At 43.9% G+C, this 19,071-nt stretch overlaps 1 protein-coding gene across 1 annotated transcript in view; it reads right to left on the bottom strand.

Moving 5' to 3' along the window:
- The window catches only part of ITIH5 (inter-alpha-trypsin inhibitor heavy chain 5), a 45,944-nt gene that overhangs the window by 17,662 nt on the left and 9,211 nt on the right, over positions 1 to 19,071 (bottom strand). The window contains exons 4-7 of the mRNA XM_065656048.1: positions 18,882 to 18,989; positions 18,170 to 18,420; positions 12,565 to 12,734; positions 11,901 to 12,017 (exon numbers count right to left, since the gene is read on the bottom strand). Of these exons, the coding sequence (XP_065512120.1) occupies positions 11,901 to 12,017; positions 12,565 to 12,734; positions 18,170 to 18,420; positions 18,882 to 18,989 (646 nt within the window). The remainder of the gene's footprint in view (positions 1 to 11,900; positions 12,018 to 12,564; positions 12,735 to 18,169; positions 18,421 to 18,881; positions 18,990 to 19,071) is intronic.

Below are 19,071 nucleotides of genomic sequence, written 5' to 3' on the forward strand. Positions count from 1 at the left end.
TGAGAGAATGCATCTCACCTCCAGAGGACTCAGAAATTCTTTTTGACATTCTTGCCTGTGCTCAGCCAAAAGAAAAGGAAAACAAAAGGAGAAACAATGCAGAGCAGCAGTGTAGTTTGTGTGCACACAGCATCCAAACTAGAATTGCAGAGGGATCAGGAGGGAACTGAAGCAGATTTTCACTTCCCCACACCCTAATACAGGGGCCAAATGTGGGGCTGGGACCATCTCTCTCTCTCCCTTTCTTTCATTCTCTCTTTCCTTTTTGTCTCTTATTTTTGTCACAGTTAAGTCATTTCCATGGAATTTGATTCAGTTTTTCCCAGGAAAAAAATGCTGTCATATTTTAATGCAGATGCACAGACAGACTGGATTCTAGTACCTCTATCATGTGTCTGCAATTAAAAACAAAACAAAACAAAAAAAACAACAACCAAAAAAACCCCAAACAACAAACCTTTGAATTTGTGGAATTTGTGTAATAAATATACATAGAAACATATGTGCAAGTGTGTGTACGTGTACCTGGTTTTGCTCCAAAGCAAACAGAATGAGGGAGGCCATATGGTTTGTTCTCCTCTAGTTTTTACCTCATCCGCAGCAAAAATGAAGGGTGGGATTCAGCTTTCCCAACTCGGTGATCAGAAAGCTGGGCATTGCATCTAATCCCTCTCTAGGCAGGGAAAGGCACCTCCAGAGAGTGATCCATCCCATCTGTTTTGGACAGCGTTTAGGATGGGCTGAGTCATTGCCTGGAAGTGCCTGTCTCCCTGCATTACCTCCAAGAGGCTGAGTAGCTCAACTGCAGAGAAGGTGGGACTCACCTCAGACCAAATCCTGCCCAGTCCCGAGCAATATAGTGCTTACTGGTGCCAAAAGGAGCTGAACTGGCTCTCCAACTCTCCCAGAGTGCTCTGAATTTCCTGGCTTATCCCATGTGTTTCTATCCCTCCTCCCAGCTCATAAGAACCTGCAGGCTTATCCTGAACACTGCAGTCCCTATGGGGTGGCAACACGCACTTTGCTACCAATATCCCTCACCCATAAATGGGCTGCAAGAGAGACGTGACTTCCCTCTGGAGGGCTGGATACAATTCAGGAGCTGGCAGGCAAAAGCAACTTTAAATAAGGAGAATATCTCGGTAAAAGCGCACTGCTTGAAATCCTTTAAGTAGGCAGCTATGACTGAGTGCTCTTGGTGCCCGTCCCGGTCCTCCAGCAGCCCCCAGGCAAGGATTTGCAGAGCTCTTCGTGCAGAGAGTGCCTGGCAGCGGCTTCAGTTGAGACGCAGCAGCGAGTTTCTTGTTCTGGCCATGTAAGGCCACAGCTGGAACTTCTCCTGCCTCTGAGGAGCCAAGGGCTGAGGCTGCCGGGATCCCCAAGCTGCTCCACTGCCGATGGGGTCTTTGCATTTCCAGTCCCGCCTGGCCCCAGTGAGTCATTGCACTGAAACTGGTGCCAAAGGCACGCTCCTGTGAGACAGAAAATTAACCGTTTCTTCCGTGGCGAGGGCCAGATCATTCCTCCACGGCTGTGTGTGCAACACTGATTCGTTTTGGGGATAAACTGGGCACAGATGTAACCCAAGGGTCCAGTGCCCTTGTGCCAGGTGCTCTAAGGTGAAACCCTTCTCCCAAAATGTTTGCCTGAAGAGACGCATTTTTGTGTGGAGGGTGGAGAAAAGCTTAAAGGAGAGGATGTCATGAAGTAGCAATGCAAAACAGAAAAAAAAATGCCAATTGGGAATGGTTTGTAGCTGTCAGAGACAAGTTTTAAATGAGGATTTAAAAAATAATAACTCGGGGGACCAAAATTCCTCCATTTTCCCCAAATTAGAATGGATGAAATTGAGCTGAAAGGTGGAGTCAGAATTGCCACTCCAGAGCATTTGAGTCGAGAAGCTGTGCTGGTGAATGAGCTCTCAGCACAGCTGGAACCTGGGGCCTGAAAGAGCCAAGTCTAGGCTGAAAATACCACTCCCCAAGTGGGGAGCAGAAGAGTCATGGTCTACAGCTGAGGACAGGTGAGATGGCCCTGCCAGTGTGTGACCACAGTTTTTGTCTGTGCTTCAGAAATGAGGAGAAGCTGAAGATAGGCTCACGCTGTCTAAATGACCGATGTGCAGATAGTATCTTCCCAAGCCTACAAGGTCAGAGACAAGCCAGCTCACAGCCACCACTACGTTCTTTGTTGTCACCTCCAAGCTGATACCCGGACATGCAGCATAACTGCTGCTCTTCTGGTTCTTGCTTGCTAAGGGCTCTGCATCAGGGCCAAGATTATTCAGGGCTGTACGACCTCTAGCAACAGCATGAAGAGGACTCCCTCAGCTACGCTTCGGTTCAGCTGTGGCTTCTCACCTTCATACCTGGCGCTCAGGACTAGCTCTGACAGACCTCGCTCTGCTTGAACACTGGTGGAGTAAAGCGTGGGAAGAGGCACGCTCCCATGGGAGAGCTGAGAGACTTCAGCCCTTTCTTGGGTCAAAGAGCTGCCTCAGAGACATCTGAGATGATGTCAGACCATCTGGGCACCTTTTAGGAGGAATCTGTGTCCTGGTGACATTTCTCCCACAGCCTCGTGTTTGTTTGAGTTGCAGGGTGAGGGCGAAGCCTGGCTACCCTGAAAGCTGTGCCGTTCAGAAGGGAACAATGTGTGGTTGTTCGATGCCATGGCATTGCCAGACATTGGCCTTGCTGTGAAGCAAGGGGGGCAATTCAAGCACCTCATTATAATGCATGTCCCAAGCCCACGTATTCACACTTTCCATTGCCTAGGAGCACATGCAAGTGCTTCATCCCAGGACCACATCTGTGCTGGCTTCATACCAGCTTGTAAAGAAAAAAAAAATCAAAAGACTTTCAGTTCATGCTCGATCCAATTCTGGATGGATAGTGGGTGTCTGCAGCGCTGCAGCATAACAGCCCCTCTTGGAAACAGCTTCCAGATACAGAGGGGGCTCTACCAACACCAACCCCACCAGTGCCTCTGAGATCACTTGGCAACCCTCGGCTGTACCCTGCATGCCCAAACACAGCTGGCATCTGCCCTCGCAACGGCTGGGCAGTGAGACATCAGCACCAGTGACACAGCCCCTTTCCAGCTCCAGCAGCACCAGGGAACTGCGTGGGCTCGAGATCAGTCAGTCTGAAGAACGTAGCTATCAGAGAGGAAAGCGTTCACCACCAAAGCCTTCAGAATGCAGTACCCATCATCTAAAAGTGCTGCGTGAGGACAGTCTGCAGATAACAGACACGGGACCGTCTGCAAACTTATACAGAAGGATGCCGCAACTAGAAGGCAAAATTTCACTAGGCTTGACTTTGTCCTTCCAGACCACTGTGAAAGAGCATATTTGACAAGAAAGGAGTGATTGCACAAAGGGAATTAGGAACCCACAGCTCTGTCCAAGGGCTCACAAACCAGATCTCCTACAGCGAGAAGCAGAAAAGTACAAGTAAATATGTTGTTTGGCAAAACACTGCAAGGAAATACATGGAGAGAAAACAGATGAGCTCCCCCCTTCCCTTTGATATTCTCTGTGCCTTGGTTCATATCTTTCCCTTTGCAAACATGCACAGGCAGCTGATAGAAAGGTCCAGAGCTGGATTTTCGAAGCTACAACAGCCTTATCTGGTCAAATCTGCCCATAGTCTGTCAGAGGAATTATCACTGTGACTTAAGGAAAGGCTGGCATTGAAGTTGCACCTGAAATGATGGACAAAGTACTGCTGTAGAGTTGGTTTGGGATCTAGCAGCCAAGGGAAAGGCAGCATGAGCTCCACTGCCATTTTACAGGAAGGAGCTGAGGTACAGAGAGAGCAAAGGTTTGGGCAGCGTCATTCCTGCCGAGGTCTGAAGCCAAATTTTGTGAGTTTTGCTTTCCTCTATGCCCCAGTTTCCTTTCTGCCCACATAATGCAGGTCACATGCCAGGGGCTTTTGTACCAAAAATGGATTTTAACCCAGAAGTGTATCCTTGGATTTTATTACCTTCCTCCATCCCCATCTTGGGAAGGATAATCTACCCTTTCTTCCTCTGCAGGGGCAGTCGTGCAGTTCAGGGACTGCAGCTCACCCCCTCCCTGTCAATGTATCTTTGTGCTTTCTTCTTGGCAGACACTGATCACGTAACCAAGGAAAACTCCTTTGCAATTCTGGACAACAAGCATTTTGTTTTACGCTAACACTGGTCTGTGATGGGAGGGGGTTTGTAGAGCTCTGAACAATAAAGGTCTGTCTCCAGTTCATGGTCCAGTCTCTCTCCCTTGAACATCATGGGTCTCTTGCTAATAACTTGAACATTGCTGATCCCTATATGGCCTTAGAAAAAGTTGCTTTGTAGTTTCCCTGTCTGTAAAAGACGTTCTCCATCATTCAGAGTAACTGTTTCTATTGCCTTTTCTGAAAAAGGTTTTCCGCTTAACATCGGGTAAATCACTTAGCTCCACATAAATCCAGGGCGTTTAAGCACAGTATTTCTGCTCAATGGAAGATAAAACTGTCTTCAAGGATGTGGACAAGCTTAGCTATCAGTTGGAGTAACTTACTTCTCTAGCACCCAACAGCATGGTGAGGATAAATACGTGAAAAACTGCAACATGATCTGATTTCTCAGGAGCTAGGGTTTCATGTGCCCAGAAGGCAAAGTAGATGTTCAGTCTTCGCAATGTCACTGCAGTGTTGAGGATATAAAAAAATTCCTGTACAAAGTTTTAAGGAGGCAAGATCTTATCAGCGCCAAGCATCATTACTTCAAGTCCTTATCAACAGTGTGGTATGGGTTACATTTGGAGCAGTAGAAGTTTCTGTACGAAAAGTCAAAGGGAAAAGTTTAAAGGCTGACACACAGCGCTGTACTGAAATAACCCCACTGGAAAAAACGGGGCTACCCGGGCAGACAGCCAGACTGACACAGCAGTGCACGAAGGCCACATTCTTGTCTTGTGCTTAGCTCATTTTAGGTGGGATTGCATCCCATAATACGCCAGTCAGACACTCAAACCCCAGCATGACAAACAATTTCCGTGGAGATAGCAGCAAAAAGGTCAACGCCAAGGGAAAAGTGCCCCATGCCCTCAATGCAGAGCTTGACGCTTTTGTCTCTGCCCATCCTCAGAAGATGGAGTTAGTCCCAGCACATTAAAACTGTTCCAGCAACTCAAGACTTTAATTCTCTGTCACACAGATCAGCTGCAGACAAAGTGCTGGGAAGACTGGACGTGCCCAAGAGGCTGCACACAGCGCATCCCCTCAATTTCAGCAACCATTAGCTGCTATGTTATCCACCAGGAGTTGGGGTGGGACACAGGTTGTTGTGCTTTTCATGTTAATTAACTTCCATTCTTCACCAGGCAGCCTCTCTCACAGTGTCTGGATCAGCAGTCAGCAGCCTGCTAGGTTTGCAGGTTTTCTAGCCCCTTCTTAGAACATGCTAGGAGAGATGCTTGCTCTCCATGGAGGAAAGATCTGTGCTACCTCGACAAGGAGCAGTCATGCCATTCCTATTCAGGGAGCAGGTGTTATTTCTCCATGAAAAGGAGCGCTGTACTTCCATAGGGATGAAGTGTCTGACTCTGTAGCCACCTCCTCTGACAGCTCTGGCCCTTTTTCATCAGACTGTGACACCTCTCACTTTTAAATGTGACTTCCCCGTTTTCATGTCCAGTGAGCGCGGGATGGTTACGATGGTTGGTTGGAACAAAGACCCAGTACTTTTGTTCAGGGTCAGCATTAGGCAATAAAAGAGCACTAAATTGTTCTTTTAAAAAAAGCACGCTTGCCTGTTTTCCCACCTGAGAGTCCGCCACAGAGCCCTCACAGTCCTCCAACACCTGCTCCCCTTCCCATTTTCCCTATTTCCAAATCTCCTCGGCATCTCCAGCTATGGGATTCCCCACTCCCTCTTGCACATTTCTGCCTCCAGTCCTTTCCCTGCCCCCTTCCATCCCAGGCCACTGCCTCAGACACAAGCACAGGCCACATCTTTGCCCAAAATGCTGCATAGAAGAGCGCAGGTGTTTTGGAGAAGATGTAGTCACTACATCAAGGGTAACTATCCAAGCAAAAGCTCTCTTCTCGTGACACAGGTAGTGTCATAGCCCTCATTCCTAAGGGACTTCGAGTTACGTCATGTGGACCTCAGAGTCAGAACTGCCAACGAACAGTATTTGATGACTTCATACAGTAAAAGAACACGGATGGCCTCACTCCAGCAGGTTTCCACATAAAGTCCCACAAGAACTTCTGAGTTTCAGCTGCTCTTCACAGTTAAAAACAGAGCATCCCAGTTGAGCAATGTGTAGTACACACCCCATATTAGGGTGAAGGGGTATTTCCTTGGAAACAGCAGCGTTGTTGCAAGCAGTTTTAGACTAATAGCTTAAGTCTTGGCAAAGATCAGGTGTCTTTTAGATTTGGGGAATCTTGCACAGCCATAAAGCCTAACCATGGGTTTGCCAGCTAAACAGACAAGACTCTACAAAGAGACAAGCACGGGCAAAGAAAATAACCTACCTAAGTTCACATAGCAGATCCACAATGAAAACATGAATAGAAGCCAGGTCTGGCTTCCAGGTATTGCTCCAGCAACTGGCAAAAAAACGCAATTCCAGCTTGGAAAGGACTATTAAAGAAACCCAGGTCTATAGCTTCACAGACTTCACAAAGCCTTGAGAATACTAAGAGACTTTAATGGCTTTGGCCAGCCCCACCTGGGACCTCCACCCACACTCCATTTAAGCTCCAGCCTGGGTCCTTAGTCCTAGTTTGAGTCTCAGACTAAAAGCTGTGCTGTAGGTGTCTCTAGTTTCGTCACAGCTATGCCTGGTTGTAGACTTCAATGATCCTGATCTATGGACTAACTTCCCAGCTTGACTTAACCCCTTTCTTTTCATGGCAGACTTGTTTGGTGATCACTGGCCTGTGTCTGGCACTTTAGTAGCATCTGTTTTTAGTTCATCCTTTGACTAATTCAGCAAACGTCCCACTGAAACCCTTGGGAGATCTCTTAGTGTCTTCATGGGATTTCAGTTCAAGCCTCAGCAGCATTTTCATACCAAACTCTGCACTTGCCTCTACATTCTATTTACTCTAAACTCAATTAAAGGACTTGCTATTTATAGGTGGTCTGGGGTCTTCCTGGGAAATTCCATCTCTACTTCTCCTGCCTCAGCATGGAGCAAAACAGCTGGAGGCATGGTGGCTGTTAGTCCTGAGACCAGAAGTAGATGCTCCCTGTCCTAAATATTTGAGGATATCTTGCTCTGAAGGTTACTTGTTTGTCTGTATGACCCTATCATTATTTATAAGGTTCAGGACTTGGGGAAGGCAGATTATTTTGCTGCATTATAAGTACTTACATCCTTCTTGGAAGCTGGTTGTTTAAAGTCTATATGGATCTGACATCTTATTTACTGTAGTAGTTCCTTTATTCCATATTCACATCTACAGAGAGGACTGAGATGATACTGCTGTTGTGTATTCACAAAAATGAGGGAGCTGGATGAGGTTGTTGGTGTTGGAGATACTGCACATGGTTCTTCTGCATTCACTGAGGGTGCTGCTTTCCAACAGAAATGGAAAAGCTGGCAAATCTTTCCCCTTCACAGCAGCTTTAAACACACTTAAGGCTGTAATTAGAATTAACATTTTTTCCAAAGTCCCCTGGCGATCTAAGGTAGTTCTCCTGGGCAGCAGCCACTATTTGGACCAGCAGTCAACAGGCCTGCAGCCAGCTCTGCATCAACCAGCAGAAGTCAGTGGAGTTTGGAGTGAGAACATCGAGTGTTCAGATGCTTGTCTGCCCTCTCATCACCCTGACACTACTCAGAGGGAGTCTGTGTCCTGAGGCACAAAGGTTTAGGGATATGTGTCTATAAGGTAGTCGGGCCCTCAGAAGTGCTCAGACAGTGTGGGTGACAGATCAGTGGTACCAACAGCACCCCTTGGATGGATGCAGGGAAATAAACTGAAGCATTTGCAAATACGCAGCAGGTCCCAGCTTCAGTTGAGTTCCTTCTAGCGTAATTAACCTCAAAGAAAATTACAGTCTGGCACGCTACCATTGACAAGTTGCCAGGCTTGTGGTGTAGCCAACTGTTTAACTGAGTGTGTGGCCATTTATTGCCTGTGGGAAAGGTAAGGTGAAATTAATCTGTGGTTGAAACAGCTACATTTCACCACATATCTGCAAAACATCTGCAAATCCATCCTCTTGTGGACACATTCATAGCTTGGAACACGCCTATTCTATACCACTGAATTGCAGGCTGATAAAGGTCCTTTTTCACCACATTTAGTGAAGCTGGGGTTAATTGTGGCAACCACAAGGTGGTAAACTGATAACTGGCCTCTCTTTCTTCTGGTTATACCAATGTAAAACTGCTACGTCCCCGTCCACCTCTACAGCCAAAGGTACCATAAAAATCAGCAGGAGCAGGTCAGACTTCCCAAAGAGCAAATAATTTTGCTTCCTAGTAAACCTTGCAGAGATAACATGTTTCCCAGCTCTTCTTGCTCCCGTTGAAAGCAACTATTCCACACAGAGCTTACTGTCTCTTTGAAAATGGAGGAACAAAGCTCATGAGGACAAAAAATTTTCTTTGCCAGTGGGACAACAGTAATGATGTGTAAAGTCTTGAACCCATGAAAATTTTTTTTACCATGATGCTTAAGAGTTTTCTCTTCCTGACCTTTATCTCCCTGCCAATGCTAGAAGGTGAATGTCACAAAGGTGCAAATCCTCGGTGGAGGTAGACTACCGTAACACAGTTGAGTCTGTTAGGCATTACCAGAATTCAGAGGCTGTGAAAAGTGCAGGAGGAACATGCACATTAGCAGATCTTCCCCAAAAAGCTAATATATGTCTCAGAATGTCTCACAGGTCTTCATGATTTAATCTGATCAACCAGTCTCACTAAATGTGTTTACAACTGAGTCTGGACATCTTGTTGCTTAGAAGAATGAGATACCTTAGGAAAAAAGGGATGGCATGAACAGATGAAAATTCATGTAGCAAAAGGAAAACCTTGGTAGAGGAAAAGAAGACACAACTCACCATTAGATCGTGGGAACTGCAGAATGCATGAAATCCCGACTCCATTTGAGCCACTTTGCCATTAACTTCATGAAAGCAGTTGAGTGAAGAGTAGAAAACCTCTTCAAGTGCGCAACTGATGTCTCTCATCCTTGCTTGTACAACCCTAAAAACTGTCCTTTGTCACAGTTACCACAGCTGACCTGCAAGAGCACTCTTTACAGCTGCTGACTGTATTTTTAGCTGATTTTGCGTGTGACTCAGTAGAGAGAAATGAAGAAAGGCAGTCCCATGGGAATTCCCAGCTCTCTACACAACACCATAGATCACCACAGCTGCAAGGGTCCGAGAAAAAAAGAAGAAAAGGAGGCATTTCCTCTGCTCACATGTATCCTGCCACCAGAGGACGTGTCTGTAATTCAACAAACATCTTAATAACAAAAACAATTGGGTAAAAAGGCCACTGAGCAGATGTGGGTCATGGCTGTAACTGATTGCACTTTCTTAGTGTACCAAAAGAGGCATATTATTCAGGCAGTCCTAGATTTTGGTCTTTCCTTGACTAATCTGTGTGGGGTTTTTATGATTTAGGTCAGAATTCCATGAAATTCTATTGCTTCCTTCACGTATCATTCTCCCATGACGTACCAGTGGTTCTCCATAAAAAGAGTACATAGAATCATAGAATTATTTTGGTTGGAAGAGACCCTCAAGACCATCAAGTCCAACCATTAACCTGTCACTAAACCGTGTCCCTAAGAACCTCGTCTATGCATCTTTTAAACACTTCTAGGGATGGTGATCGAAGACAACAGGTAAAAATTTGGGCTCATCCACAACAAAGGTTCTGGTTAGACAATTCTCTCACTTTGGGCTCAAGAGGCATCTCTTTGTAGCTAATTAGCCTGAGATTGCTGTATGTTTAGCAGTAGCAGCTGGCTAGGCTATGAAGTAAACCTCCAAGGGTTAATCCCTGGCCATGTTGTTTCTAGTAAGTATATGAAAAAGAAACACTAATATGCTCAGGAGGAGAATAAAAGCCTTCATAGTACAAGGTTAATCTGCTGACCCAAGGCCCTGCTTGCGCAGCTCACGCTAACACCAAAGCCCTTCAGAGTCTTAATCTCCCTGGTTCAGCACTGTATCGTTGACTGTTTGCTTTCAGCACGCAGAACTGGGTGCATTTGTGCAGTGTCTGTTTATTCTGTGAGGCAAGGCAGACATTTTTCAGCAGAAGGATAACAGAAAGCCATGATTCAGGCTCTGTCCAAAAGAATTCCTAAAGATTCAGAAGCATCTTTGTTTAAGACCTCATTCAGCATCGTACTAGGTATGTTTGTTGACAACTCTGTGGTCGCTACTCTAGTCGCTGGGGCAGATAATTAGTAGCCATAAAAGTCATACTCCATTTTAACTGACAGTGGTGATAATTTGATTTAATAGGGGACACAGATTCTAAATTAAGATTTATCATCACCACTTCAACCAGATATTAATAGTAAAGTTTTTAGCAAAGAAAGAAAGGCATATATACTCTCAGTGTCCTTGTTCAGACAGAACTGTCAGAGGATGGCCATGGTCTGTGTTTTCAAGGACATTCGGCCTAGTTTGGTGGCCAAGGAAAAAAAAAAAGATTCTCAAAGAACCACAATTTCCAGGAATATCAGCATGTTCCAGGCAGGCAACCAAGAAGCCTGAATGGACTAATTAGAACTCCTTAACTGGCCAAGATACAAGCCCAAGCCATTGGCCTTCAGTCATTCTAGTAGAGTTACAACATCACACCATCCATACAAGCTGAAACTGCCTCATGTGGATGTCAACCTATGTTGAAAGTGTCACTTTCCACTGTCATTAGCTCGACCATGGTAAGAAAGTAGAAGGTAAAGATGTGGCCATTCAACAGAGAGAAGGCATCTAACTTTTCCATATCTCATGCCTGTGGGCAAGTCTTTAAATGGAAGGAAAAAATACTAAATCAACGAGGACTTTTCCCCTTTTCTGTGCAGATATATAAGACAGAAACTGGACTTAACTCTCCAGTGCGAGTGTAGACCTGAAGTATATCTGTCAAATCATTCAGAATTGAAGTCTTAATTCACCTCTACTTCTAGTTTAGACTGATAATTTTGTGTTGAGAGAGAAAGTATATTTCCCAGGCACAGTGCCCTTCCAAGCCAACTATTTGTCTCTTGAACTGGAGGTGGTTCCCATCTGTCCAGCTCAGAGAACTGAAGAAACAAAAATGTTTAGGCACCAGCCTGAACCCTCCATGTCAAAGGTCAATTGTAAGCATTGTTGTTGTGCCCTTCAGCTTAGTATGTTGGCTCATGCCAAGGTCTACACCCTGGAAAAATGTCCAAGATTTATGCTGAAAGACTCAGGTTCTCAAAGAGGACAAACTGACCCTTCTTTCAACAGAACCCATTGAGTTATATATTGCTAAGGGTCTCGCCAAGGTAACATAAAGACAAGAATATCTTTTCTCTGCTGTCAAGCTGGATGCAATGATCTGCTGAATGCACATTGCTGGGAATTCTCCCTATTCTGCCTCTCTTCAAACTGCCCAGAACAGAACTGTCCAGGACAATACTATCAGCAACATCCTAGCTCAGTTTTGACAGCACAGACCTTTTTTATAGAGTGAAGAAGTCCTCCACACTTCTTGTTCCCATCCCATTCCCACTAACATGATGATTTCTCATTGCAGGTAAATCACCTCACCTTGAGGTTTCTTCAGAGCCTCATCTCACCTCAGACATAGCAAGTAGTTTGCAGAAGAACCCATCTGGTGAGATGAAGTCTGAACCAAGCCCTCTGCAACCTTAGAGCCAACTAGTCTATAATAACTGCAAGGACCTCACCTGTTTCAGTTTTGTTCCCACCATGGAAGCACTGCTGTCAAGCACAAATACAACGTTCTTTGGCAATGGAGGAAGATCAGTGGGGGCGAAGTAGTGCACGAAATACCCATTAAGAATCTGCGGAAAAGCAAGGAAGTCAGTAATTGAAGGTAGATCATGTTCCACACACATCATTATGGGATAGTTCATTGGGCACACCTGATTCTGCTTTCAATGTCTGTGTCTACATTGCAGGATATGAGTAGTCCTTGGTATCTCTCCTAATCCTAGGGGACTGGGGGAGCCTACTGGAGCTCTCCACATCTCCTTCTGTGGTAGACATGGAAGTTTCCTTCAAAATGTGGTAAGGATATAACGTATGTACCCAGAAACCAGAACCACAACATGCATTTGGGGAACTGGCCTTGTATCCTGATATATACAGCAAGTATATTGAGAAACTGAAAAGCAAACATGAAAAGAAACTCAATGAAGTAGGTACTTGTGGGTTTTAAGTCCATCTTGTGGCTGCCAACTAGTTGGTTTAATTTTGTATAGTTCTTACAAGATGGAGAAATAGCCTTCACTTGGAAAACATTTTCTAGGACATTTGGAGCATGTAAGACAATTGAACTATCTCAGATATAATTAATAAAACAGAAAAAATGAATCATGTGTACAGTACCTGAACATCCCCAATACTCAGCTCCCTGTTGACATCATATCTTATTATGAAGTCTCCCAAAATGCCATTTCGGGCGATCCTGGTTTGCTCGACAACGCTGGGATTGAATGTGACTTTGGCTAAGGTTTTGGTATGTCCAACTACAGTAGAAGGAGGAGGAGAAACATCACCTGTTGAGATAAAACCGCAATATTACAAGTTTTTCCCATTGTCTTACAGATGTCTAAGGACAGCACACACAGTCTTACCGTGGAGACAGGTTACAGCACAGTTACAGACTGAGACTAAAGATTCAGCTCACCAGTTATAAAATAAGAACTTAATAACCCCTCTTCTCTAATTCTAAACTGAAACCAACATTGCAATGCCATCAGGGATACAAATGTTTAGACAAAATTCCTGTGCTCATTTCTGTTTGGAGGTCACTGAACTCAAAAGGCCAGATGTTCTCTGTGTGACTGTTAATTGGTTTCTGTAAATAATGAACACACAACTTCAGATATGTATGTGGTATTAATTCCGGCCAACTCTAGACATCTGAAACACAGATCCTATACCTGAGATCCTGCCAGTCAATGCAAGTATGATTCACTTGACCTGTTTAAACATTTCCTCTATGATTAGATGAATCATGCTACAGATTTCTCCCTATTGATTGTAAAGAGTTCTTGAGGTGACTTGTTCAGATGTACTGTAGGCATGCAAAGTGGGATTGATCTGACTAATTGATCGCTTGATCTGACAAGCCTCTTATGTGTAATGTCTACATCTGAGCAAGTCACCTTAGCTGCCTGTCTGTTGAGCAAAGAGTTATCAGTATAGTTGCTGCAATTTCAGTCCTACTGAGACAAAATCCCACACTTGCTAGTGCAGTCATGCAAACTGCATCCCTGAGATGTAACTCACCCTAATCTCCAAGAGCCCTTCCTGAGTCAATAAGGAGATATGTGCCTTTCAACCCATGTTCCCAGACCAAATCCCTTCCTACTTTGTTTTATGACATGGTCTGGAAACAGTCCAGACCTCCAGTAATGGAAACTCAGTAACCTGTCCTTGCCAGTCCTTTCCAGAGCTACAATTTTTCACTGTTAGACATTTATTTTCAATGTCTAATTTACATTTTTATTTCTGGAATATAAACCCATGACTTATTACTGTTATTGACATGGAAAGTACAGTAGTATTTTCCTCCTTGCAGCAGCCTTCTGTATATTTGAATACAGTTACTATGTCTTCCCGCAGATTTCTTTTTTAGGCAGCACTTGACATCAAGATCACAATTACTCTTGTCTGTTTATTGGCCCAGTTCTTTTCAAACAAGTGACCGCAAGAGGAAAATCTACGAGATATTGCAAAATACAGAGCATGGATAAGCTCAAAAGACTCGAGCTGGTCTGTGCTCATGCTGAGGTAGTGTGAGGCCTTTAGACAAACTTTCCACCAAATTCAGCTCAAGAAGTAAACAGTGCAGGAAAAAGCATTTTTCATATTAAACTGTGGTCCTCACATGATGAACACTTAAACCTAAATTATTTTGGAGACTGGCAGAGTCAGCATTAGAGCTCAAATGCAAGGTTTATCCTCTGCTAACACGTAGAAACTTCTGGATGACTGTGATAAGGAATAAAAACTTTTCCGAGACCTATGACTTTGAAGAGAAATAGTCATTCTCAAGCATCCTAGTGTCTTCCTGCCCAAGTCCATGACTAGTTCTCACATCACTACACTGGAGGAGAAGGATGGTGACAGTCATCCCTTAGGATGTTGGGTAGGACATCATTCAGAAAACAACTCCATTCTGAGGTCACCAGAGAAGGCCAGGATCATTTACCTCAACATCTCGTGTTTTGGGGTTTGTATGTGACGGAAAACAACACCTGCACATGCCAAAAGATTACTTTCCAAAACTCACATGCCTAATATCTTCCTTTGGGAAAAATACAACTCCCAGATGGAGCTGCTCACGCAGGAGTCAGTGACAAAGAAAATATCCTGTAAAGACTTGTCATCACATTGTCTCTGCTCCATACTCAGTGAGGATGTACGCAGGACTTTCCAAGAGTCTCCAGCTATAGCAAAGTACAGCTTTACTTTTCAAAAATCGCTGGAAGTTTGTGGAACCAAGTCCAACCTTTGTGTCTTGGTCCCTTACAGTCAAAAACAGCCAGAATTGGACTTTTTACTGTTTCTGCTCCTACTGCTGTGATTTCTGCACTGTTTTACAAATGGCGGAAAATGTCCTTCACTCTTTCTCATCAAGAGACATCTTCTGTCTATAGATCTTTAAGTGTTGTCTCTTCTGTACATCACAAACTGTATGGCTACAAGCAGTTTGGCTGCAGTCAAAAGTGCAAATCTTGAATGATCATTAAACAGAAAAATTGTTTTTTCCACTTTGCTTCCTGCACGGTACTTTGGCTCTATGGATAGCATGTAGAAAGCACCAAAAATGTAAGAGTATTGCTCCATGAAATAAAGGAAGATCAGGCATTCCTCCACTTTGGGCCATCTAAACTATTGTTGTTATTTTTTTCATTAGTTTTGCTAACAGCGTTCATTGTCAAAACAAGTTGACATTTCAGTTATGAACATCAGTCTCTGCTGGTGGTCATCATCTGGCACTGTGGATGACTCCAAAGCCAAAAATATTTGATTTTCAACTTAAATTGCCTATCCTACATTGGATCTTCTGGACCAGTACTCAGAAAAAGAACGTAGTTTCTTATCCAGGTCAGTCAGAGTCAGAAGTATCTAAATTACTTGTGAAGATACATCCCATCCTCTACAGTGGTTTCAGGTTGGTGGTGCTTTGGACATATTACTCAGAATTGCCATTTAACTGAGAGCTGATGTCACAATACATTTTTGACCCAATACTCTCAAGGTAATTTATTAACACTCATAAAAATCTCACATCTTATCATTAACTGTGAGATACTACAGACATCTTTGTAGACACAGGAAATTGAAGAAGAGAGTTTTCCTGAAATATTTGAATTCAAACCAGTCAGGCAGTACCATTTTCCAATGTGCAGGCCTCCTTTCCTTATTTGATCTTTTTTTAAGTCATGACCTCTCATTTGGGGCACCACAGGTAACACAGTGTGGCAGCATCTGGTCTGGCATCCTTTCCTTAACTTCCTAGATTGCCAGCATGCTCTCCAGTCAAGTGATACTGAAGAGTTTCAAGCCACAGGAGTCCAAGAAGAGATCAGACACTGTATTTTTCCTGGCTTACTCCCAGTTTGCAGACTGTCTGCCAAGCAGCCACTCTTCAAATGTAAGACTCACAATTCACCTGTCTTCACTTAAAAACTCACAGCCTTCCCTGGATGTCTCACTAGACGTCTCATGCTCTGGGGTCTTTAGATGTCATATGAGCAAGAAGGCTTTGCAGGGAGGATCTAATGGCTCAGATGTTTTGCTTTTTTGGATCAAGCTTCAGCGATGACAGCCAACGGGAATACAGTGGGTTTCCAAGTGAAATGCTCCTTGCCGTGGCCTTGCTCTCCCTAGGAGTATTCCTGTGGTTTCCATTTGCGTTTAGGAAGTTCCTGTTGTCTGCTCCAAGTGCAGCTGGCCAGCAGAGGTCACAAGCAATAAATCCCTCCTATCCAAAACAAGCTGTCCTTCTCTGTGACCTATTTTAGACCCTTTTGAGACCCTCTGCCAATTTTTTTTTTTTTTTTTTGTCGGGCTCCTGGTAATGTCCTCATCTCCTCATCTTGCTTTAGAGCAGAAAGAAGCTCAGCAAACCTGCTGAATTCATTAACCCTTTACACTCATCTGAGTGGCACACACCAGAGTACCAACAAAGATTTGATCTGCCAGAGACATAACCCACTCCTGACTGCCCATGATGGACCCCAAAAGTGTGTTTGGCCTTTCAATGGCTTGCATAGCAGCGATTTCATCACAGCAATGAGTTTTTACCAACTGTATAGGATGATTCTAGATAGAAAGAGTCTGTAATTGAATTCTGAGCAAGGATAAAGCACAGGGAATCTGAGTTTCAGTTGCTTTACCCATCTTGAAATGGGACTTCTATTTTATATACGCTTGGTTGGCTAGGGAGGATGATGGAATCTTAGAGCTCGGGCCCATTTTTGTATGAACTGTTTTGAATTTGAAGCACGGTGCCAAGAATGATCAATGCTCACAGACTGCTATTTGGAGAGCAAATTACCAGAGTTTTCCCTGTATGTCATTTACATATAGGAATTTCCATGCTGCACCAGACCAACAGTGTGTCTGCTCTGCTTAGTCTGTCTCTAACCTTGATCAATGCCAGATGTTTTGCAGGAAACCATATACCACAATGCATTGTGATACTCCCTGACAGGTGAAAAAGGTTTCCTTTCCCTCCTGACGAGAGGCAGGGCACATTTATCACACAGTGCATAATATATGGCAGAGAGACTAGTTGTATAAGGCTTGACCTGAAGCTACTCCAAGTCACTGACAGCCTTGATTTCAGTGTGATTTGGATTAAATCAATAAGATCACACTAGGCAATCAGTTTAACCCCATGTTCACATATCTGTCTTCACCTGGCAGATATGTACAGCTCCACTGATTTTGTTGGCATCTTATCACTTAGAGTAACTGAGGATCAAGTCCCACAAGACTTTACATCCTGCTTCCAGCTCAGACTCACCTTCATTTTTTTGGTGAGGGTTTTTTTTAGCAATCACAGTATCCTGTGCTCCTCACTGTTAGTTTACACTTGAAAAATTACCTTTACACTGTCTGAACAGCAAGCGAGGACAGTTGGGGGTAAGTGCAGATACTTGGACTGCTTTGGCAAAACATGGATTTTCCTCTTGGAATTTCCCATGTTCTAAAATGCAGGATTTCCTATCTGCTTTGGCATGGATGGATGGAAAAAAACAATTCACTTAAAATAAACAGTTCCCAGGAGATGTGGAGCCAGGGTAGAGCCTGCTCAAATGCTGAGCACAAGGCCTGAAGGCCCAGTTCAAAGCTCGTAAAGACAATAGAAAAAAGAATTCCTATTGAGTTGAATGGAATCAGCCCTATACTCATTAAGCTTCAAAGTTCCCACATGCTTATGCACAGAGACCACATAGACGCAGTCATCTACGAAAAAAAAATAAAACAAAATCCGTCAGCCTTTACGATAAGACTAAATTCCCACCACTGAACCTCACAGAGTTCACAATCCTGAAATCCCTTTCTGTAACCATTATACCAGCTTTCATGAAACTGGAGATTCCCCTGCCAGTGAGTGATAAATCTCTAAGAAAGGAAGGTGAAAAATCGATCTTTCTAAATAAAATCAGACTTGGAATTTGCCAGAATAATTTATGCTGAATGAGCTGCTAGCATTCATTTTTCTTGTTGTCTTCGTGAGATGTGTCTTCTAGTTTCTAATATGGTCTTTATTATAAACAATGCTGCTTTAGTACAATGTTGGGATTTTGTTTAATGCCTCATTCAGAGAAAAGTGAAAGTGAATGAAACACTAGTCTACAGAATTATCCAAAATTGTCTTGGAGAACTCCCAACACTGTCAGTTCAGTTCTTGAGAGGTGATTAAGGCCCCACAAGTAACAGAACCATGGGTTATAAAATCTCTCCTTACCTTCAACCTTCCCATTGCCTTTATGCTTGCTGTTTCGAAGGGGAGGCACCTCCAGTGAAACTATGCCTGAGTTCTCCAGGATGTTCACTTCCACTCGTAACCTCCCCACCAGTTGCTGGGGACGGATGCTGACTGTATATTCATATTTTCCCAGTCGCCTTTGCAAAAGCTCTTCATAATGTAGTAGGAACCTGGCCTGCATCTTGCGAGGAATGAAGACAGAAGCTTTGAATGTCTCATGGCCATTCTCCCTGAAAGAAAAATCCAAAAACACTTTCACACCCCATACACATCACACACCACCTCCCCCAGTGAATGATGAATCTGGATTTTGTTGGTCCAATTAGAACATTTCGTATTATTGAATACGTGAAACAAGCAAGAAAGAAAACATTATAATGCTTCACAAAGTTGTGACTCATTGAATCTTGGTGTGCCTTAATTTTCTGGTCGGTTGTTCAGGAAGTAACAAGATTTCTTTCCCTCTCAAGTACATCCTGGAGCATCTTGGACATTAAAATGTTGTGTAACAGGGTTAGAAACAGCCACAAGCAATTTTACATGACTTGGAGCATGGTAATGACACCAGGCACTGCTGATAATGTTATTTTTAGCTGCTTCTTCCTATAGATGGGTATGCCAAAGCAGCCAAAATAAAGATGGGAGGAGAGTGTGTCACTTCCCAGAACACAGCCAAATGCACAACACTTACCTTCCATCTATGGGGCTCGGAGGCTTCTTGTGCCTTTCTTTGTCATCACTGCTATGTTTCTTTTCTTTCCCTGTGACCTCCCCATAGTAAGTCTTGTTGCCGATGATCCTGGAGAGACCAGAGATGTCAGCAAGACCACTCTGCACCCCTACACAGTGACAGCTGTACAACTTGCTGTAGAAGGGTTCAC

Source organism: Caloenas nicobarica, chromosome 1, assembly GCF_036013445.1.
Source record: "Caloenas nicobarica isolate bCalNic1 chromosome 1, bCalNic1.hap1, whole genome shotgun sequence".
NCBI lineage: Eukaryota > Metazoa > Chordata > Aves > Columbiformes > Columbidae > Caloenas > Caloenas nicobarica.